General features: G+C 34.1%; 3 protein-coding genes and 1 non-coding gene across 6 annotated transcripts; 2 read left to right on the top strand and 2 right to left on the bottom strand.

Annotated features, from left to right (window-relative positions):
• Positions 1 to 1752: 1752 nt before the first annotated feature.
• LOC132607099 (DNA-binding protein S1FA-like) lies at positions 1753 to 3965 on the top strand. Of its 3 annotated transcripts, none has more exons than XM_060320915.1 (2): positions 1753 to 1890; positions 3485 to 3965. In XM_060320915.1, the coding sequence occupies exons 1-2, from the start codon at positions 1849 to 1851 to the stop codon at positions 3698 to 3700; spliced, it is 258 nt and encodes an 85-aa protein (XP_060176898.1). In that variant the 5' UTR covers positions 1753 to 1848; the 3' UTR covers positions 3701 to 3965. The 3 variants fall into 3 exon arrangements, with proteins under 3 accessions (XP_060176898.1, XP_060176900.1, XP_060176899.1); XM_060320917.1 differs by lacking the exon at positions 1753 to 1890 and adding an exon at positions 2726 to 2845; XM_060320916.1 differs by lacking the exon at positions 1753 to 1890 and adding an exon at positions 2869 to 3272.
• LOC132608410 (U6 spliceosomal RNA) lies at positions 2896 to 2995 on the top strand. The gene has a single exon (XR_009570334.1). It is a non-coding gene; the product is annotated as a U6 spliceosomal RNA (small nuclear RNA).
• A 12-nt stretch (positions 3966 to 3977) lies between the features above and the next one.
• On the bottom strand, positions 3978 to 8726 carry LOC132607098 (cell number regulator 8-like). Its single transcript, XM_060320914.1, has 3 exons — positions 8051 to 8726; positions 5705 to 5907; positions 3978 to 4621 (listed from the first exon to the last, which is right to left on the bottom strand). The coding sequence occupies exons 1-3, from the start codon at positions 8334 to 8336 to the stop codon at positions 4388 to 4390; spliced, it is 723 nt and encodes a 240-aa protein (XP_060176897.1). The 5' UTR covers positions 8337 to 8726; the 3' UTR covers positions 3978 to 4387.
• A 10522-nt stretch (positions 8727 to 19248) lies between these two features.
• On the bottom strand, positions 19249 to 21056 carry LOC132605404 (uncharacterized). The gene is made up of 3 exons (XM_060318562.1): positions 20776 to 21056; positions 20345 to 20523; positions 19249 to 19493 (listed from the first exon to the last, which is right to left on the bottom strand). The coding sequence occupies exons 1-3, from the start codon at positions 20843 to 20845 to the stop codon at positions 19473 to 19475; spliced, it is 270 nt and encodes an 89-aa protein (XP_060174545.1). The 5' UTR covers positions 20846 to 21056; the 3' UTR covers positions 19249 to 19472.
• Between the last annotated feature and the right edge of the window lie 2141 nt (positions 21057 to 23197).

The following is a 23197-nucleotide window of genomic DNA, read 5'->3' as shown; positions in this document are numbered from 1 at the left end:
TTAATTAGGAATAGTTTAGTAAATATACCTATTTTTTTCTTCTAGAAGTTAGTATTTTCTTAAATGCTAACTGGCTACGAACCACGGTGTCCGGGGGTCGAATCCCTCCTCGCCCACAACCGGCCCAAAAAGGAAGTACCTTTCCCTCTGAGGGTAGGAAAATCATGATCGGGATAGCGAACCAAAAGCTATGGAACTTGAGTGTGGTCTTTTGTCGAAATGGAATGACTTTTCTTTTTATCTTTTTATTTATCGCGAATGAAGGAATAATTACACATAGTATGCCTGATTGGGTATTTTACACTTATTTTGGACGGAAAAGGGCCAAAATTACCCCTAAACTTTGAGAAATAGTTTATTCATACCCTTCATTATACTATTGGGCCAATTATGCCTTTACCGTTATACTATTGAGTCAATTATGTCATTTCTATTATATTATGGTCCAAATTTATCCCTAATCTAAACGGACCGCAACATGTCCTAATCGTAGACGCCCAACCCATTTCCCCCCAATAATTTCATCCGGATTCGACCCGAATGAAATTATTTCACCAGAACCTGTTTTTGCTTATTTAAGACCCAAATACAATCTCTTATTTTCCAAAAAAATGAATTAAAATCAATTTTTAACAAGATGAAACAGAGTGAACTCCTCACGAGTTGCAGAAAAGTGAGAGTCAAAGCACAATTTTGAATTCAAAACCTAATATTTCTCATGCTGACCTAGAAATCCCATCTTTTGGTACTTGTCTTTTCCTTGGTGAGTTAACAGTTGCAGGCCATGAACAAGAGGGAACCTTTGCAAAGGGGCTTATAAGTAGTGAACTGATCTTGTAACGTACCGTTAACAAATACAACCAGTGGTTTCCAAGAGATGGCATCTTCTCGGACAATCTTGCCTGACAATTGTGAACTACCGATTAATCTCCTCTCGAAACAAGAAATTATAAAATTTCTTTAAATTTGTGAACCACATGATTGACCAGATAAAAAGTTCAATCCCAATTCGGGTCATGAAGCTTCAACTTAGTTCAAGACTGCAAGGTAAAATCACTGAGTTCGACCATGTGATGAAATCCCTAGCAAAGCTCAACTTCAGTGAGTTGTTCCTTCACTCTGTAAACATAAAAACATTGCCTTCGGTCAAGCCAAGATTAAAACGTTCCCTGAATGATGTTTATATGAAACATGTTTCATTTTTAGAATGAAAACAAACCATATAGAATGCTCTTCAGTTAGATTCTCTTTAACTAAGTCATTAATTAAAGCTCCATTGAAGTTCTTCATTTTCCCGATCCACGAAGTGCTCTTACAGAACAGTTATGCCACTAATAAAAAAGATACTATATATAAGAAGATAATTACTGTGACATTGAAATCTCAGCTAAATGATAAAGGATTATATTTGGGTTTGAAATAAGCAAAAACGGGTTGGGTGAAATAATTTCATCTGGGTCGGATTCGGATAATTATTTGATCCGGATGAAATTATTGGAGGGAAATGGGTTGAGCGTTTAGGATTAAGACACATGGCAGTCCGTTTAGATTAGGGGTAAAATTGGACCATAGTATAACGGTAAGGGCATAATTGGTCCAATAGTATAACGAAGGATATGGATAAATTATTTCTTAAAGTCCAGGGGTAATTTTGGCCCTTTTCCATATTTTGAAAGGGTATGTGGGAAAAGAAAAATCAAAAGTGGATGCAAGTCGAGAAAAACGAAACTTTAGGGGCCGATCATAGAACAAACATGACAAGTGATGGACTTTTCAGCAAAATGATTCAGTTACTGAAATTAAAAGAGAAAATTAAGTATTGCCACCTTAGCGAACTCTCTAGAAGTGATGGATTACGAAGGAGATCCTCCCCCGTCTTTCCATCGCATAGTACGCTCTTCTACTTCTCACTTTATGTTTCTCTATTCTTTCTTCTTCTTTTTCCTTCCTTTTGTTTTTCCTTCGATATGAAATGATTTTTTTTTTGTCTTTAGCTGGGAGAAGGGTTTTTTTTGTTCTTTTTCCAGTAATTGTTCTTGAAGTAAGGGTAATATTGTCAAAACTACTTCTAATTAATACTCCCTCATTTTGAACATATTTGACTGGACACAATATTTAAAAAAGAGTAAAGAGTTTTAAAATTTATGATTCAAAATAAGTCTTAAATATATGTGTGGTCGTAAATTATTTCATAAAGTGAATTTATTTTTAAATTAGAATAGAGGTCATTTATTTTGATACGATTTAAAAAAAAATGGATTCACATAAATTAAAATTGAAACAGAGGGAGTATGTTCTAAGGGCCGTGGAAGAGAGAAATACTAATTAATATGTTCTTAAGGGCGTGGAAGAGAGAAACACGGCACATAATTTGAGACAGAGGGAGTAACACTGCCTTGTTCTACTTCTCAATTTATGTTTCTGAATTCTTTCTAGATAATTCTTTTGTTCCACAAAATATATTAACAGCGCGAATTTCGGTTACAACTACTACGAAATACTTCGTCCGTTCACTTTTATTTTACTTGTCAATTTGACTGATCTTTGAAGCTAAATTAAATTAGATTAATTCAATATTTTAAAATTTAGATATTACAAAACTATACTGTAAATTGCAATTTTTGTCATATTAATAGGATGAAAAAATATCTTAAATTGTTGGTCAAAGTTTATTTAGTTTGACTCTCGAGAAGTGAAACGTGATAAGTAAAAGTGAACGGAGGGAGTATAAGTTTTGGAGTATGAAATGCAGAATTTGCGTTTGGGTTTGGTTTAGGAGCTATTTTCTCTCGTCTAGTAATTGCAATTTCCGGGGCCAGAACAGAATCTAGTTTTCCTTATTTTGGTAAATCAAGTCCCGGATTCATTCACTCTTATCTGTTAGACAACTTTTAAAGATTTAACAGGACAATCTGATAAAATTTCAACCTTACGGAGAAGATTAGCATGGCCCTGCCCAAGAATGACATGAACAAAACAATTTTTAGACTACTTTAGATGCATCTATTCTTGCATGGTCCCTGTATCATCGATAGCTGCTTCAGGAATCAAGCTTTAGAATATTATGGTCAAAGTGTATTATTCCATTTAGTAATATTTATTTCCTAGATGCATCCCTTGGTGTGATCTAGAGGTCAATGAAGTTGAATTAAAGTCCATTGAACTAGGATTCAAATTCCATTAAAGGAAATCTTTCTGGATGAGTTCTTCCCATCTAAAAAAAACTCATCAAAAAAAAAAAAAAATCCTCTCTGCAGCTGTGCCATTTTGAGGTTAGTAGAACCTTCTTTTCCCTTTTAATGTACTCTCTACTTTGTACTGAATTATGCAGTGGGAGTTCAACACAAATAGTTACTTGCTACCGATTCTACACTTTTTGGGCTTAGTAGAACCTTTTTTCTTTTCTATGTACTTTTATTTTTTCATTGAATTATGCGGTGTGAGTTAACATGAATTAACACTTATTAATCTATTTGTTCTTCAGAAAGATATGGCCAAAGATGTTGAAGTCAAAGGATTCAATCCAGGATTGATCGTCTTAATTCTTGTTGGTGGGCTGTTATTGGTGTTCCTTGTTGGGAACTATCTACTTTACATGTATGCACAGAAAACTCTACCTCCAAAGAAAAAGAAGCCTGTCTCCAAGAAGAAACTGAAGAGGGAGAGACTGAAGCAAGGTGTTTCAGCGCCTGGTGAATAAGTATCCTGGACACACCGGCGTATATTCCCCTTGTTCATGGTGATGGAATGTCTGGTTTCATAGTCAACAGATGCTTGGACTTTATAACGTTACCAATTTCCATCATCATAGGTAGAACTTAGTCGAAAGATTGCGCTATTTTCGTAGTGACTTGGGAGTTGTTTTCATGTAAGCTACTCAGTTCCCTTCTTCTTGCGGAATTATTGCTCTTTATATCCAAACTCCTGGCAAGGTTAATGCTTAATGTAGTTCTTATGGTTGCATATCTGTGAAATCCTTTTCGACCTTGAAAGACAACAATTGCAGTACACCTGAAAGGACTTGCTATATATTTATTAATTGCTACTCCTTACAAGAAAATTGTGTTGCTGGGCTAATGTAAAAGAGGTAGTAATTCCTTATTCTAAAAGCCTAAAGAAACAAATAACAATAGCTTGCTTAGTTCGAATCTCTTTTACACAGATTCATCAACACACGTTTCTTGTATGAGTAATCCTGATTTCATACAAATTCTGAATCCATCTCTTTTATGTGTATACATTACTATATATTATCATCTACACATCGAGTTTTACATGTCAACTTTCAAGAAATTAAGGGAAAAAGGTCAAGTACAATATCAGAGAACGTTATAACAAATAGAACCAAGTAGCGAATGGTATGGAATCAATGGCACAGTAGTTGCTATCAGCGACCCATGTTCTGCTCCGCCGGGGGCATCATAAAGAGGACTGGTTTGGCACTGAACCCAGGATGAGGAAGCCTACGACGAAGTTCACGCCCTTCCTGGCAAAGAGCACAAGGGTGGCAAAAGATATGAGTTGCAAAGTCACAAGTTGACTCACATTGCTCCCGTCGTTCCTCATCCTCGACAAAGCCCCCATAGCACCCACATGATCTGGTGGCTGCTTCGCAGTTACCCTGCAAACGAAATAAATCTCAGATACTGTTTCCAGCACCCTTCGTATAATAAGATACAATCCTACTACTACTGCCACAAATATAAGGTTATTGAAAGAAGAGCAAAGGCTCTCTAGGTGCCATTTGTTAAAAATGAAATGATGCGGAAACAGCAGGAACTAACAAAGCTAAATGATGTTAACCAAAATGTACGACTAGAGAGAACAACCAATTTATATATCTTGCATAGACCTGTAACTTAGATGAGATTAAATGGAGCGGCATGATCAATGAGGATTCATATAAGCCGAAACCACTTGCTTGGGATTGAGGCGCAGTTGCTTTTTGTTGTTGTTGCGCAGCCTAAAGCTTGAACTATTCATGACATGGGCATTAAAGTGCAAAATTTACAAGCTTTTACCCAAACCTAATAATATCAGACGGGGTCCAAGATGAAGCAAATTAACACCTCGCAGCTTGACAAAGATGAAGCTTTAACATATTACCTTGTAATGTAGCGATAGAACATCGAATCTCGGAAACAAATAAGTTACAGTAAATAAGAATAAAAAGAGCATTAGCAGAATAGTTCTTATTGAACACCTATCTTCATGCAAAGAATGTAGAAAGGCAAGTTCACATCTGCAAGAGCTTGACACAAATAACATTGATAAATCATGGGGAAAGGTTTTTAACCACCTAATCCTGTAAATTCAACCACAAAGGTCCCCATCTTTAACAACTTTCAATAAATACTAAATAATGTGCGAGAAAACACACATAAAATCACAAATGACCAGAACTACTAGTGTTTGCAGGTATTTAACGGAAACAAAACCTATGTGAACTTGCCTAGCACCAATAGATAAAGACACAAATAGAAATACAGAGCAAATTTGACATGCTTGGACGATATTTTTACAAATCAGATAACATCCTTAGAAACGAAATTAAAAGCAGAGCGAAATATGAATCATAGCTGTTAGATCCAAATGAATCAAAACCTTTATTGACAAGAACGAAAATGCTACGGTATAAAATCAGCATTCATAAAACACTTGATAAGTAAAAAAAAAAAAAGGAGGAAGCAAAGAGACAGCCAACCTCAAGATTAAACCTCTGCCGGATAGCGGTACGGCTGGGATATGAAAACCAGGGTGCCATGCAGTTCCATCCGAAGAAGGACTGTCCAATCAGGTATAGACCAAGGTAAGGCAAGCAATGATTGGCAAAACTTCCAGGAGAAGACCCAATTCTCTCAGCATTGCTCCCATAAAGCACACATGGTGCCAGAGTTCCTAATAGACCTGTGCAGTGCCACGGCTGGCATTGTTAGTATGATGAAGTGATGACAAGAAAGCAAGGAGAAAAACTCATAACATCTTTACGTATTGCGAATGAAATTTGACTGCAAATATAGCTCTAAGAGGCAAGAACTTGGACCAAAATTTATTTATTCAGTGAAGCACACGGGCAATACAAAATAAATTTTGCTCACGTTTTGAACTTGCAACCTAGTGGAGGTGAAAGTGAACAAATTACATAAGAGCTAGTTAGAGAATAATTCTTGAACATCAACTGTCTATCAACATAGTTCTTTTCTTTTTTAACAGGATAGTTCATAATTTGACACTGTATGTCGATGCACATGACCATCACATGTTCAACTGGTGTAACAATGCAATTGTAGCAAATGAATATAACATTTTGGGTTCTAGAACCAATATGAACGACTGATTGGAAACACAAACTAAAAGAATTTAGTGTCTGATACTGCCTCCTTAATATTGTCATCCTTTGCTTCAGTGGAGTCATCAGAAGATGCAACAAAAATCTTTAGACTAGGAAGTGTGAACGATTTAATTCTGAATCTTTCAATATCTAAAGCAAAATACAACTTTCCTCAAACAGTCATCACCTCTACCCGTTACATTTCTCTAACTGTTCTTTTCACCGGCAAACCTGGAAGAATATCTTTTCAAATTTACTTGACAATATTATTTGGTAAACCTTCTTGGTCACCATTAAGTCAATATCATACAAATTCTAAACCTTCCATTGGTTGCGATTAAAAAACATTGAATTAAAAAAAAAAAAAAAAAAAAAAAAAAAAGGGTAGCCTGGTGCACTAAGCTCCCGCTATGCGTGGGATCCGGAGAAGGGCCGGACCTCTTGTGTCTACCATACACAGCCTTACCCTGCATTTCTGCAAGAGGTTGTTTGCACAGCTTGAACCTGTGACCTTCTGATCACATGACAGCAACTTTACCAGTTACTTCAAGACTTCCATTAAAAAATATTTGAATAAGTAAACCTGGAAGAATATCTTTTCAAATTTACTTGACAATATTATTTGGTAAACCTTCTTGGTCACCATTAAGTCAATATCATACAAATTCTAAACCTTCCATTGGTTGCAATTAAAAAACATTGAATTTTAAAAAAAAAAAAAAAAAAAAAAAAAAAAAGAGGTAGCCTGGTACACTAAGCTCCCGCTATGCACGGGGTCCGGGAAAGGGCCGGACCTCTTGTGTCTACCATACACAGCCTTACCCTGCATTTCTGCAAGAAGTTGTTTCCACAGCTTGAACCTGTGACTTTCTGATCACATGACAGCAATTTTACCAGTTACGCCAAGACTCTCATTCAAAAAACATTTGAATAAGTAATGCATAATTTTTTCCCTCCCCAGAGCCCACTTGTGAGATCACATTTGGTATGGTGTTGTTGTAAGTAATGCATAATTAGATCTTCTCAGCCAGTGCATTCATCAGTAGCATACATGATGTCTCAGCCAGTTCATGCAATAGCAATTATAATACAGATTGTGAATAATAACATAGTGATTGTTATGCGATGAATCATAGTACTTGAAATGTTATGCAAAGATTAATTACATGGACCACGCGTGAACGCGGGATGCTTCATGCACCGGGCTACCATTTATTTTTATGCAAATATTACCTACGTCTTTCTGTCTTTTGATACGCTTATTCACGTATTGCTAATAACCGTATCCTTATTAAACATTCTATTCACATAAAATAATACATAAATTCCCTCAAAAATTATGTCGATATTAAGTTCAATACCACCTACTAATGTATCCTACCAAGTGGCACTTTTAAGCATAGAATAAACCACAATTGAAGAAGAAACAACTACATAGATTCCCAACTAAATAGAAGCGTAACGAAATGGATATATTTCCAATTTGTTTCGGTTTTGATCTAGCATTGTTCCTAAAACCAAATTAACTAAAAATTTATTAGCATTTTCAAATTTAATACCAAACCAAATCAGGTCAAAATGCACTTCGCCTTTTTCATTTCCATTATTTTGATTTTTCATTTTCTCTTGAATACCCTAAATATAACAATTCAATAAACAGATACATTTAAAGCTACGAACTTTTACAAATAAAGGTAATATAAAGGAATTTTAACTCACAAACTTCAAAATCGCTGCTAACGAATTCATCATTCTTTCCAAAACAAGAGCAAAGCCCAGATTCCCATTGGGCCCTATGCACGATGGGCTCCCCCACCACCGTGGGCCCACCGCTATGGCCCATAGGCAACCCATCAGCTGTCCATCCCATTGGAACAGCAGATGAAGTGTTGGGCTTAACCGGGCCCGCAATAGAAGAAGAACTGGGCTTGATGGGCTTCATTTCGTTGTTTGGGTCGGATTTTTGAGAAGGTAGAAATGGGCTTGATTCCTCCATATTGGCCATAATAAGAAATTTTCAGAAAGAATAAAAGCAAATACCAGAATTGATTTGAATATTGGAATTTCAAGAATTGAATGAAGAGGGATCTAAGAGATGTCTCAAGAAGAAGAGAAAAACGATGACAACCTCAAAGATCTCTCGTTTCTATGTGTTTTTTTAGGAGTACAAAAACTCTGTGGAATGCGATGAATATGATCATTGCCTTGTCTTTTTTTTTATTTTTTTTTATTTTATTATTCGTTTTTAGGTGAGGATGACCGTAAATAGTGGAGAAAAGTAGTAAAAAAAGAAAATTAAAAATATATTTTCGAGAAAAGAAAAATTGTGGTAATTATTCCTTAAGTGTGATTTCCAAAATGATATTTAGTGTATCTTGTAAAGCATTTTTCTCATTGGAGCAACCATTCATTAATAAGAACGGAGCTATGTAGAGCAGAGGGGTTCATTGAGAATTATACTGGACATATACGAAAAAATAATTTTGATTATATATAAATTATTGAATTATCTTGTAATAAAGGAAAAGATGGTCCAAAAATTTTAATTTAGTGGCAAAGAGGGTTTAAAAATTATTTTAGCTCATAGGTTCAAATTTTAAGTGCGATATTATAGTAGTATTGTTTTTGAATCCCCTTACATAAATTTTGGTTACGCTAATGATTATTAATCCAACCTCAACACATTAAGGGAAAAAGTTATGACTCATATTTTCTCGAAGTAATGGAAAAGAGGATAGAAGGTTGCCACGAAAAACTACTCAGACAAATATGAGTTGTTAGCACCTAATTGTGATGACCCGCCACATCATCATGCCATCTAGGCGCCACGTGGAACTGTTTTTGCCATGTAGAAAGCTTATGTGGATGCTTACATGGAGAGGAGGCTAGCTTATGTGAGAAGGTTCTAGAGAAATATGGAGATTTCTCATGGAAGACCTTAGAACCTTATGGGATTGCATGGAAAGTCCTTAGAATAATCTAGTTGTGTAGAGATTTCTAGAATAGGGGCTTGTTAATAAATATGTAGGGACTTTTATAATAATTATTATTTACATACTAGACCCTAGGTGAGTAGTATAAATAGGAAGGTCATTCATTTGTAAATCATCAAGCAAAACAATTCAAGTTCTCTCTAATAAAAAGCTTCCTTCTAGCAAGTTTCTCTTGTCTTTCTCAATTACTATTCCCTTAGCGATCTTGAGTGTAGTAATCTAGGCTGACTTGGCATAGCAAGATCGTGAGCAAGTTGTGCAAGAACGTGAGCGAGTTGTCAAGTGTCGCACGTGCGCTTAGTTGAAGACTAAGGACGTGACATAATTCACCTAATCGTTCATCAATTATGGTGTTCAGCTGATGCATCGCTGACCTTTATAGCATTGATTTTTTTTATTTTTTATTTTGATAATAGACGACTTTACTTCATTAATGCATAAACGTCTCAAGTTAAAAGATGAAACCCAAAAATAACCTTACGTAACAACGAAATAGAAAATTTGGCTAAATTGTACGCTAGCATATTTCAAGATTTAGGCATATATATATATATAAAATGTACATTTTCAAAAAAACTCATAAGCTTCCAGATATCTTCGCAAGTAGTCTAGCACTCATGAAACTATACTTTTTTCCATATTATAGCCGCCACAGTTTTTGCATCAGACAAGAGTTATCACCTTTAACCATGAGACAAGTTTTTGCACCTTTGCATTGGAATTAAGTGTTCAACATTTTATCGTTTGTCAATGAATCTCTTTCCTATTGAGTTCTACTCCATGTTAGAATATTTCTATCAAGTGATTCATGAACTAGTCATTTAAACTATACTTTGAATTATCAACAACTAGGATAGTACTATGAAATTAACTTGGACTTTGGAGCGAGTTCTCATTAGCAAAGTTATGTCTCTACATAGATTAAATAAAAATGGTCTAAAATTAATGTCTCATTTGGGGAAATCTTTGATTAACAAGCATATCATATATATATATAAAAGCCGGTCAAAGGCCCGCTGACGTAACACTGTATATGATGAGGGTTACTATTTATCTTTTTTCTAATTTTTTTGACATTTTAAATTAGGAAATTCAATTATTTCCTCCCTTTCGTTAAGTCAAGCTTTAGGAATTTTTCCCTCTCAGTCTGTTTGATTCCCGGCAAAAGTGCCATTTTCCCGTCGTTTCAAACAAAACCCTGCGTTTTTTCTAACTTTCACTGTTAAGGTTCTCTTATAAATTATATATTACTTTCATTGTTAAGCATTCTCTTAAAAAATACTTCACCCAATACATAGTGCCAAAGCACATCAACTTCCGCCAAAACATAATTTAATCAATAGGGGATAAGAATTTCACCCATATGCCATTCAAAACTTTAAAATTTTCATCTCCAATAGCAACAAAGGTAGAGAAGAAATCAGTGGAGGAGAAGAAGTTTATCATCTGCGAGAAAAATCCGAAGGTACAAAGCTTCATGTAAATTGGTGCTTTATTTCATGTATTTCTAGCCTTTTTTATATTCCTGAATGTGTGTGTGTATATATATATGCCACTGTTGCGAGGAACTTCATTTACGGAGTGCCTTTTGTTGTGTCCTTTTTGTTCTCTTTGGTTTATTGTTATTTAATGTTTGACAAATCAAGTGTTGGGTCTCATTATACTCTCTACGACTCTTGCTTTTCATCTTTCCAATTGAAATTTCATTCATAGGCCTTCGACACTCATGTCTCCGCAAATCCATGTTGCCATTGCTTTCATATTGTCCCAGCTTTAACTATCCGCATTTGTTGTGTCCTCCTCATATCCCCAAACATTATCAGGTATGTTTATATTAAGTGCATTTATGAGAGAGGTCTGTTTAAACAACAATGTGGAACAAACCGCTGATAACAAGTTGTTTACTGCATTTAGCTTACTAATTAGAATTACTAATAAATGTTGAACAAAAGAGCAAGTATTTCTGCAACTAATATATCTTAAACTGTTTCTATCGGATATCATACTATGGATTGGATTTAACTTATTTACATTGGATAGTGTAATTAGTTTTTTTATAATACTTTAATCTGCTTCTTCAAGTAGTTGAACCCTACATATGCTGAAAGATTAAATTTAAGTGAATTGAATGCACCATGCAAGCGCGCATCCTATACCTTCTTTTGAGTTTTAGCCTGTAACCTTGACAAACAAGTTTAGTGTCAATGCCTCTTTGCTCTTTTTGACAAAAGCAATTGAAAATAGAAATACTAATTTTTAGATATATATTCGCCAACTTCATGCCCTGATATAGTAGAATTGATGTGTTTTTCTCCTACGGTTGTATTTAATTTATTCATGAGTACAACTACAAGTACCAACTTATGTAAATAAAATTGGTTCTTGCATATACCTGCTTACAATATTTCTTGAATATGCTTATCTTCCTATTCTAGATAGCTAAGCTTTGATTTTAGTCACATTTTCCACTATGTGATCTTAGATACATCAAATATAGTTCGCACAAGCCGCTTGAAATACGAGAAATCGAATAGTTCAACCTTCTAAAATCTGGTGAGTTCTTACATTTGTTTTCAATAGATCAAGAATCTTTCAAGAAAGTTGCATATAGGATCAGCAAGCTACTTATTAGTCATGATAGAAAGGTTTATATGTGTTCGAAAAATTACTTTTTTGCAGGATTAACAAAGCTACAAACCAGTGATGATGGAAAGATTTATGTGTGCTCAAAAACTAACTTTTATTCCTTTGAAAGCAATGGTTCTGTCGCATGGACGTTGTCTCTCAATTATAAATGCAGCCCAAGTATAGCTCCAGTTCCAGGGGAATCAAGAAAGGCGAGGCTTCCACACTATTCTCATTCGTAAGATACGTCTTTTTATATCCTCATCCTCATTTCTTCCTGGTGTATGTGCATATGCTTTGTAATTATTTCTTCCTACAATTTTTTGCAAATTCCTCTGCTTTCCAGCAGAAAAACCAAACCAAAAAACGCAAACAAACAAACACCACTTCAAAAGTCCAAGCCTTTTAAAACTCTTTCGACTCCCTTATTTCTCTTCCTCTCTCCCTATTCGTCCTTCGTTCTAAGAGATGCGTCCAGCAGATGCAACTTTTCCCTTTTATTTTTTCTCAATGACAAGGGCCAACTGATTTACTCTATCTTCATCTTGATTGGTTTCGGATGCATACATCTACCCTGTACGCAAATGTTCAGACTGTTGGAGGGAGCTAATGAGATTCACTTTTATAGGCATTTGGAAATTTTTCTTATTTACTTCCTTCTTGACACAGAGTTATAAACTCGATTTTTTCGTCTTTTCAAATTCAAAAGTCATTCTTACTAACACTAATGGGAGAGCTCTAGACGTGGTTTGGCGTACTGAATTAGCACTTCTTTCCCATGTCCATCTTTTATTATACTATTCTGCACCTCTCGCACTGCAATGAATTTTTTTGTCTATATTATATCAGTTATACGCTAAGTTATAATCTGATAGCGAAGTCGCCTTTTCTTAGTACAACATATCAAACTTTAATTGTAATCTATAGCATACTACAATTGTATACCTATAATTTAAGCATGACTTATGCATGTGTATATTTGCTATAATCGTAATGGATATCCGTGCTTTGGCTGCACTCTTTGATTTTAATGTATTCATAAGTTCCCTAAAATATTATTTAACAATGTGTGAAGTTTCAACTTTTATTTTGCGGATGCGGATTGCACAATGAATTTGTTAGTGATGATTCGCTGGTTTTGTCCCTTCTCAGTTTTTATCTGTCCCTTCATTTGGTTTTTCACATGCTGGAGAAGACTGCAAACTTTCTTTTTCATTTCTTTTGAAATCCTTTGCTTTAGCTTCCAAGGCAAATTTGATCTCTTCTATGAAGCTGCAGATTTTGATCCCTCCGGAATCCTTTTCCAAAAATTTCACACAAACATCTGTTCGTAGTCATCAGTGTCTTTAGTACGTACTACTTTATAAGTTATAGCATTATAAAGAATTTAGTACTTGCTACTTTCTAACTTTCTATAGTATTTTAGAGAATTTAGTACTAGCTATAAAATCATGTGCACTAAAAACGTTAGCTTGCTGAACATAATCTCTCAGCTAAAGGAAAAATGTTGAACTTTCCGGAGAAACACCTTTTGGATATGATGCCAACCTTATGAAAGATGTCTCAAATGTGAAGGATTGAGATTTAAATTTGAAGTTTGAAGGATTTTTATTTAGATCTCTCCGTCTCTCTTTGATTGAGTGTAAAAAGGTGGCCAGGTAATTAAATTTTCTCTTGACTTTTATGGTGCATCACTTTTTCTAATTTGTAAAATAGCTATATTGTTTGGGATGCAGGACGGAATATATGATGCCACAAATACCACAAGGAAAAGTAGGAATATGCTTTACTAAAACGGCTAAAGGAAATACCCAGTAGATTTTAGTAAATTATTCGTATATATCGGTATCTTGATAGGATTTTATATTGTCTTATGTTGTATTTTTCACAATCAATGAAAGTCTTAACTTATATCTGATGTTGGAAGGTGGAACGTAGGGATAATATCTCAGTCCTCCTCATTGCTGTGAAGTCAATGTTCCCATTATTGATTCATTTGAGAGGAAGTCATCGCCTTCTTTTCCGTTGTCAGCAAGATTTAGTATTATGAAGTCTCTCTCACTTTGTGCAACTTCTACCTGTGAATATCAAAGTTTTCAAGCTTCTTTCTATTGAGAAAGAAGTAGAGTTAATGGACATCAATTACGTAGATACACCAATGTAGGATGGAGATCAAGTTAGGTAATTTGTTTTTTGTTTGTAGAAGCTCTTTTTTACGTGCAATATAGATGAAACTACATTTATAATTCTCATATTTACATGAAATTTGAGTTGCACAATAAATACTTATAGTTTAGAGACCAAACACGACCAGTGGTATATATGAATTGAGTATTCGGTAGTATATATTGAATCATGAACGAAAAGGAACGTTATCTATAGCTAATTTCAGGCCTAGAACAAATGGGTCAGATCAGTTTATCAACTACTCAAATTTTCATCTAAATGGAGAGTATTGAGCTTTCGGGAATGTAATCAAAAGAATTGAGTGCTTCGTTCCGTCGAATATATGATAGTTGGTGATTGTGATCGCTCGATATTTGGTGAGTTTAATAAATTTAAACATATTTCTTATGGCCGCGCAAAGGCGCGGGCATATTGACTAGTATATATATAAAAGCAGGCCAAAGGCCCGCTGATGTGGCATCACAGAATCACTGGACTGTTATTTATATAGAATTTAGAGAGGAAAAAACTATTTTACAGCCTTAAAATTAATAACTTTTTCCAGCATAAAAACCTAAGACAAAAACCGTGTAAGATAATTAAACGACGCTTTAACTGTCCAGACCTTTTAAAAATCTTTTTTGCGAACACCAAAGAGGCTTCGGCAACCAACTAAAAACCCTCTCTTTCCCCGTATGCTTCTTCCACTGGAATATCAATTTCAACAAATTTCTTCATAACAGGTTTTAAACCAAAAACTTCAGGGTTCCGATACCACCAACACCCAAGGTGGTGACGAAACCAAGCGGCTAGAGTAAATCTTCAGGTTTGCAGTAATCCTGATTGGTAAATTTTATATTTGATTTTAAAACTATGAGACATATGAATTCTGATTAGTTCGTTACATATTAAAATTTCTTTGTTTTGGGAATTTGTTTTCTTATATTTTATCATCTCTGATTGTTTAGGGAGTCAATACTTTTTCTCTTTTATTGTTTGTACAAAATTCTATTGTTGTAGGGGGGTATATTAGTTCCCAATATTTGTTGAATTCTTCAACTTTGTCGGCAAGAATTATTCTTGCAATTCATTTTCATGAATGCTATAGTGCTATTATGCACTTTATCTTGCAGAATCCCCTTTCTTCAAAATACAAACAATGTAATTTTCTTGCTTCTGTAAAAACGAAATTGGTGAAAATTGTTGATACAATAATACGAGATTGAAGAAAAGTTAGATATTTTGGTATTACTTTTAACATATTTGAAGCAGTGTCTCCTTAAATATCAATTCTCTAGAGATAATGCCTTAGCAGTATTCTGTTCATTGTACATTAATTTAATAATGTGGCAGACCTTAAAGTTCGCCTTCCATTATGCTCCATGAAAGCATTCAGCATTGTACTTGTGCTAGAATCGCTTGCAATGGCAAATTGCATTTGCAGTGACTGAAATGGAGAATGGAAGAATGGCATAGAATACTTAGGCTTGGAGGGACAAAAGAGTTCTCGGAATCATAGTACGTACAAACACGCTACTTTTGTTAGTATACTAAGTTTTTTCCCATGTGTAGTTGTCAAATTTGTGTAACGAGATAGACGAAAAGTTTTAGTCAATTAGGTGGATTCTGAAGGATAACATATTAAACTTTTCCCAAAAAGTTCATTTAAGATCTTTATATATCTCCCATAAAAAAATTACAGAATATTGACACTGCCTACGACTGATAACATGATTGATGACTCCGGAAAGTAAGTTTCTTTTTGTTGGTACACCGTTCTGAGTGTCGAAGATATGGTATATGTTTAAATACCTGTATATAATGAACAGAGGTTTAACTCTTTCTCTTTTCAGCTTTCCTTTTCTAAATTTTCCAACATGACCTTATTTTTAGGTAAAAATCTTAATATCTTTCTCACATGCTTATCAACTTTCAATTGGAGTTGCACGTGGACTTTCATGGCATTCTAATTGTGTACAGTACAAGTTCTTCATGATTCAACAGGCCCATAGCTAAGGTATCATAAAAAGTACAAAATTTGTAAATTAAGCCTTTTCTTATAATTTTCAGAAACTTTAAATTGGTGCAGAATTTGGTGAAAGTGGAATGATAAAGATGGGCAAGCAAAGGATAAATATAAAATATGTACTGAAAGACGATCGAAATGGGTACAAGGCAGGGGCTTTGAAAGAAAGGTTGAAGCATTCCAATGTTAAGCAATGTGATTATGTTTCTATTTGTGATGCTGATTTTTAACCCTAATTTTTTTTATTTTTTATTTTTGTTGTGTATACAAATCGCTTCACATGGCATTGTCAGGTATTTCTGAGGCATTTACATTAATCAGTTACAAATAGTTCTATAAATAAAGCCCAGAGAATATGAGGAGCATCACAACATGTTCCTTCTTCGTTTGATTAGCACTTGGTAGGGCGGACTTTCTTAAGTACTTTCTTGACATTAGTTGTTCACAAGGTTTTTAAATTGTTGAATTGATATTAACAGGCTAAGTCTGATTATCAATTTCTTGCAATTTTGCTGTTATATCTCATTTATATTTTGCTTTTTGTAGGCATAAGAAAGAAACATAATACTGCAACTATTCCTACTTTGCAGTTAAGATAATTCGCCTGCATCCAGTTTTCCAGACAACCTGTTTCAAATTGAAAGAAAGTCAAAATATTCACCCTTTGTACTTAAAGTAAAACCTCCATGTAGAAGAATTTCTTCTTCATCTTTTATTCAATTTGAAGAATATATCATGTGTTGCATTGGCTCCTCTTTCAATTCGTTCCGGTCAATATCTTACACACCGTAATAAGTACTTGTAGATGATTCGAATGGAGAGGAGAATACTCTATTACCAGCTTCCGTGCTATGTTTGGAAAGAACAAACATGAAACTACAGGCTTTTGGAAAGGAAGATCGGCCAGTAGAGCCAAAACTGCCCGTGTTCTTCAAATAGATTTTCACTAGACTGGATTCTGTAAGTCTTTGTGCCCTTCTATTATGCTTGAAAGTTCCTTCAGCATATTATTCAGTAATTATTCTACGAGGAACTGCCTTCTAAGCTTTTTGAATGCCCGCTTGATCTGTATCATTTTTTTAAATACTTTTAGAAGGGAGAAAATGATTTACATCAATCATCCATAGGAGGCATACTTGCAAGGTGACCTAAGCTGCTTGGACTCAGGTGCCAGTATGCGATACAGGTATGGATCTGAGTGTTGGATTCAACAAAATCTAAAATTTAAGATTCGAGTTGCGGATCCATGTATGGATACAGATGTTGGGATTCGGCTAAGAAATTTCAAAACTATAAAAATAGAGCTAAAAAGATATTCTAAATTTTGTGATATATTCGATGAAAACTTACATGTATATTGTAGAAGTCAAACTTTCACTGATGGGCATTCCATTTCCATATCTTAAATAGGTTTATCTTTTATTTTGAGAAATCAAAATCTCAATTTTCCTCGCAAATTTGTCCATGAACTCCAGTCAAAGAATCCAAAGTTGGTTGACCGAATCCGAGACATATCCCGCACCCGCATCCATCCCAGTCTCCTGTCGAGATGGGTTCGGCATCAAAATTAAGAGTCCGCTCAACTTAGAAGGTGACAATAACCACCACTTCTGTTTGATCTGATATAAGAGCATTTTGGCACGCTTGCTGGAATTACCCCAATGTTCTAGGTCTGTCTGCTTTGTTTTTAATATGTTATTCCACCTCACTTCTCCTTTTGGTTACCTATTATTATTGTTGTTGGTTTTCCAAAATAAATTGTTACCTTCCCAGTTATTTCACTGACAGTTTTGGATGTGAAGTAGGTAAATATTTAGTTATGTTTTTTCCAGGTTGTTAGAGCTATTCTCGAACATCAAAAGAACAAGACAATGGCGCGCTTGATATATGCTAATGTCACCTATGAATACATTCTTTTAAAGGTAATTTAGCATATCGCCCGATGAATCTGCTGGCTGAGTTTGCCGCAGAACATATTGGATAGTTTTGAGTAGCGAGCTTATTATTATTCTCATTGTTCTTTCTTCTATTTTGAGTAGCGAGCTTATTATTATTCTCATTGTTATTAAGGGTCACCTATTTTCCTGTATGTGCCGGTAGTCCTTTGTTATTGTATCTGGATAAGTATTTTGTTTAGTTCTATGCTGACTGTGGCTTTAGCAGATTTGGTAAACTTCTCCATTTGTAGATGCTATAAGTTTGTTTGAATTTCATAATTATGAAGCTAGTTTAGAGGTAGAAGTAGTTCTTCTAGATCTGTTGAGACAAGCAAAAGTCTCTTAACATGGTGAGCTTTCCCGAGTAGAAAGCCTTCATTGAAAGGTAGATTGAGCAGCCTAGATCAAAAGTCTCACCATGTGAACTGTTGAAGGATCCAAAATCCTCTTTGATGTTGTCAATTACTTTGAGAATGATGTTAGTTGCTTAATATGGGTTGCTACATTTTAAATTGTCATTTTAGCCACTGCTTTAGTTAATTCTTGATTGGTTATGTGAAATTTCAACTGAAAATGTTTTATTTAAAAGATAAAAAAGTAATAAAATGAACAACAAGCAAAAAAGTGAAAGAAAAGAAATTACTAACATAAATGTAAATTCTATGGAGAGACAGCACAACTTAAATTTATCTACTTCTTTTTCATGTGTATATTATTTGATTAAGATGAATTTTTTATAAAGCCAAACAATTCTACTATCGAATGAAATAATATATCACTAGCTGAATGATTTAGTGATGAAGTATACTAAGAGAATCATGTATTATACACATACACATACTACACATACTTTTAATTTTATCTTCTTAAAGAATTTGCCTATGAGAAAGCCAGTCCGTTTAAGTTTTATATCTAATGAAATTACTATTTGTACCGTAACTTTATAAAATATATAAAATTAATTAGCATATGCATATACAACAACAACAACAACCCGGTGAAATCCCACAACATGACTAAAAAATCATATGTTCCATCTTGGATATACTTTTAACAATATTAATTATAAATTTATCAATGCTTTTTGTAACCGAGCGAAGCGCGGGTGACTTTACTAGTAATGAAATAATAGCGCGTCTAATCAAAGTATCTCACAGGTCACAAGCCTCATTTATACATATTTTGCGAGATATATTATAAATGAAAGAAAAGGACCCCATTCTAATGCATTTGATATGTAATTACATATATTCCTCTCCAGATACTCTTTATATATCTCATATATGAAAGGAAAAAAATTAAAACTTATCCGCTCTTTTGCTTCATCGAAACTTCTTGATTGTTCATCCAAATTTCAAAAGAACTCCCCCTAACACATCAAATTTCTTACAAATTCATCCACGAATTTTCTTCCCCTACAAAAGGCCAATTACTAAATCAGAAATTCAATAAGAAAAATGGAAACCAAAAAAAAAAAAAAAAATGGAATTCATAGGAACAAGGGCAGATCTTTATTTAAGACGGCATATGCAAGCGCATTCATTATCTTTGACTTCAACTATACGTATATATATAGTTCAAAACTACGGTCAGGCCTCTCTATAACGGCACCCGCATATAACAACACCTTTCTATAACAATCAATTTTTTTTTGAACCAAATTTTTATGTTATATTTTAATTCTCTATAACAGCATTTCACCTATAACAGCAACAACCAACTTTATAACACGCTCTTTGTAAAATTACCCCCCATATAACAGCTATCTTTTTTTTTTTGGTAATATATATAATAATTAACCATCTTTATAAAAATAGAATATCTATGATTACCAATAATGAGTGTACAAATTTTGACCAAATATTTGATCATTTAATACACTATTACAACAACAAAAAATACTAAACGATTTTCCTTCGTTATACAAAGTGCGATTAAGCTTAGAATTTGACAATTAAAAATGAAAATTAGATTTTATGCATCTTTTTTGCCTATAAAAGCGAAATATTATTTAAATGTCAATACTGTTATAAGAGTAGAACAGCTATTCTCTATAACAGCTGAAAAATTTCGGACCCAACGATGTTGTTATAGAGAGGTTTGACTGTATTTCGAATTACATATTTCCATATATCAACTTCGATTTTTTTTGTGACACAAAAGATGTTAACATAGTGATATTCAGCACCCTCCAGTCAAAATTATGGATCTGCCTCTACATTAAAAATTACATCGTTCATGTGTTGGAAGAGAGTAAGTTTCTTACACTTTCTCCAGGTTTACTAGCTTTCAAGCCTTTGAATTTGCGATGTTTTAACATGTTTTGATGATGAAAGTTATGCTTTCCCCTTGATCCTTTTGGTGGAGGAATATAAGTATGAGTCTCTGGACCTCTATAATCAATTTCATAAATCCCTGAATCCATGTTTAACAAATCCATTTTCCCTGTCAAGAAATACCATTTCCATTAGTCATAATTAAATTCCACGCACTACTAAAAAACCGTAATTTTCAAACGAAATACGTCCGAAATTGACTTTTGTTGAACTTTATGTTGGAAATCCCATATTTCCGATGTCGACGTTCTGACATTAATGTCCATCGAAAATTCACATTTTTTAGTAGTGACACTAAGTTAAGAAAAAGACAAACTATTTCATAAACAAAAGTTTGAAGGTTCCTTTGAAGACAAATTACCTGAAGAAGAACAAGGAGCAATGAGGAGGAAAAACAAGAAAATGCAAATGAAACTAGCCTTCATCTCCATGGCAAAGAGAATATCAAGAATGAACTAAAATGAATCTTGAGCTTTTATTTCAAATACTTAAAGGGTCTTTGTTGTGAATATATTTGTGCTAATTGATCAAGAAACTATATATTTAAAGTAATGGGGAGGAAATGGATCAAGGAACAAGCATGAAGTGATAGGGCCGGGGAGAAGGAAATAAATACATAGTTAAGGAAGTTCACAATATTTGGCAATGGAAAATGTCGCCATCCAACACAGTAATTGACAATTAGTTACAAGGTCCTGATGTAGATGTGTTGGGTTGGAACATTTATGTAGTGAAAAAGAAAAACATCCCTATTCTTTTTAATCTCATTTGAGTTCCTTTTTACCTAGTTCAGAACTTCAACCAGCTTGCTTTCCCTCTGTCTCTATTTATATGACACATTTATTTTATTTTTACTTTATCGTACAAGAGTGTCACATTTCTGTATTAAAATACAACTTAATATTATCAATTTTAATAGTATCACATAAATTGAAAAGCAAGAATAGTACTTATCAGTGGAAAAAAATTACACACTTGAGTTTTGATTGGTTACAATGGGTTATAATATACCCTATGTTTTTGTTCTCACCGACATTCAATATAGTCAGTTACTTGTAATAACTACTTTTATGTAACTCAAAAATCCTCGAGGGCCGCCTGTATCACAGCTCGAAATTTGGTAAATAATGGATTCGTCCTTTTATTTTTGTCCATTCAAATACCAAGTTTTATTCACGACGGGATCGAAATTCTTTATGTGAATCTAACCACATATTGAGCGTTGCACTCCTCCAACTTATAAACCAAAGCCATGGGAATATCTTGTAGGAATAGTTATTAACTCGGTTACATAAAAATTATATACACTACTAGTAGATAAAAAACTATACTCGTAAAATAACCGATTTCGAATATCTTATTTTTATTTTAATTGTTTCAGAAAGGTCTGGGAACTGGAGGGGAAGGAGTGGACCGTCCCATGTGTGTATTATTGTTAATGTCATAGAAGGACATCACATTTAGCAGACCCCAATTGGCTGGACCTAATTCCACTACTAAATACCAAACCCTCCCTGTATCTTGTTTTTTCTGGTTATTCCTCTCTTGGATTTAATAAATTCTGCAATACACTACACACATTATGGGGACTTTGTGTTTTATGTTTTTATTGTTTCGATTTGATTTGTATTTGGACTTTAGTTGAAAAATATGGAACAGATTTTTTCTACTTTCTTTATCTTAAGCAGAGATTGGCACCCTTCACTTTGCTCTTTGTAGCATATTGTGGTTGGAACTTTTTAAATGCACTGCAGATCAAGATGTGGAATTGACATTTGTTTTTAAAATAACGACATATATAAAAAGTATTATATTCGAGCATAAGATAATGAGTGCGCTCAAACCTACTGTCGAATAAGTAGTCTCCTCAATGTAATTTGGAATTTAGGATTTTGTTGTTAAAGTACCAAATTTATTCTCAAGATAGGAGAAATAGGCTAGACAATTCATGCATCATTTGAGCCTAATATGAAAATAATTGACTAAAAGACCTTAAGAAAATAACAAAAATGGTGCTTTGGGGATAGATTTAAATAGTTCTTTAAATATATTCATGTACAGTTTTGATCCTTAATTTTAAATTTTTCAAAGTGAGCATTGTTGGTCTCGATCAAATAGTTAGCAAACTTTGGTTGTTAGGTTACAAGAACTGCAAAAAAAATTAATAGAAAAACTAGGAAAATCCCGTCAAATTAAAGAACAGTAACACCAAAAACTGCACCGAACATTTTTATTTTTATTTTTATTTTTGCCAATATGCTTATTTGGTAAATATATGAGACATGATCATATGCAGAGCTTCAATGGCATCACCAACAGGCAACAGCAAATGAACTCAGTGGGACGGGCATGGTCCTTCCTCATCCATGTCAACTTCTCGTCTGACAGACACCCCATGCCTCCCCTTCAAGCAGGGACGAATTTATATATTAATTTTGGGTCACGTGAATACATGGTCACTCGACTAAACAAGATATATTATGTGTATAATTCTGAAAATATATCTAATATTACCTGAAGGAACACATGGTCAAACTAGGCTGAGTGGAGCACTGGTTAGGGGTTGTGTTTATTTCCTCAACGTCTTGGGTTTGAACCCGAGCTCCTGCACGTTCTATGCTTTTATTTTCTAAAACAACCTTTTAACTTTCTTTTTGATATTATTCTAAATCATTTTTCTTTTATAATTCTAATTACCCAAAAATAAAAAAACGTGTTCTTTTTTTTATTGCAGCTAGTGAATTTTTTTTCCCCGTTATTTCTAATTACCCAAATTCCAAAGG

Source organism: Lycium barbarum, chromosome 8, assembly GCF_019175385.1.
Source record: "Lycium barbarum isolate Lr01 chromosome 8, ASM1917538v2, whole genome shotgun sequence".
NCBI lineage: Eukaryota > Viridiplantae > Streptophyta > Magnoliopsida > Solanales > Solanaceae > Lycium > Lycium barbarum.
This window is presented reverse-complemented; position numbering and strand designations above follow the sequence as displayed.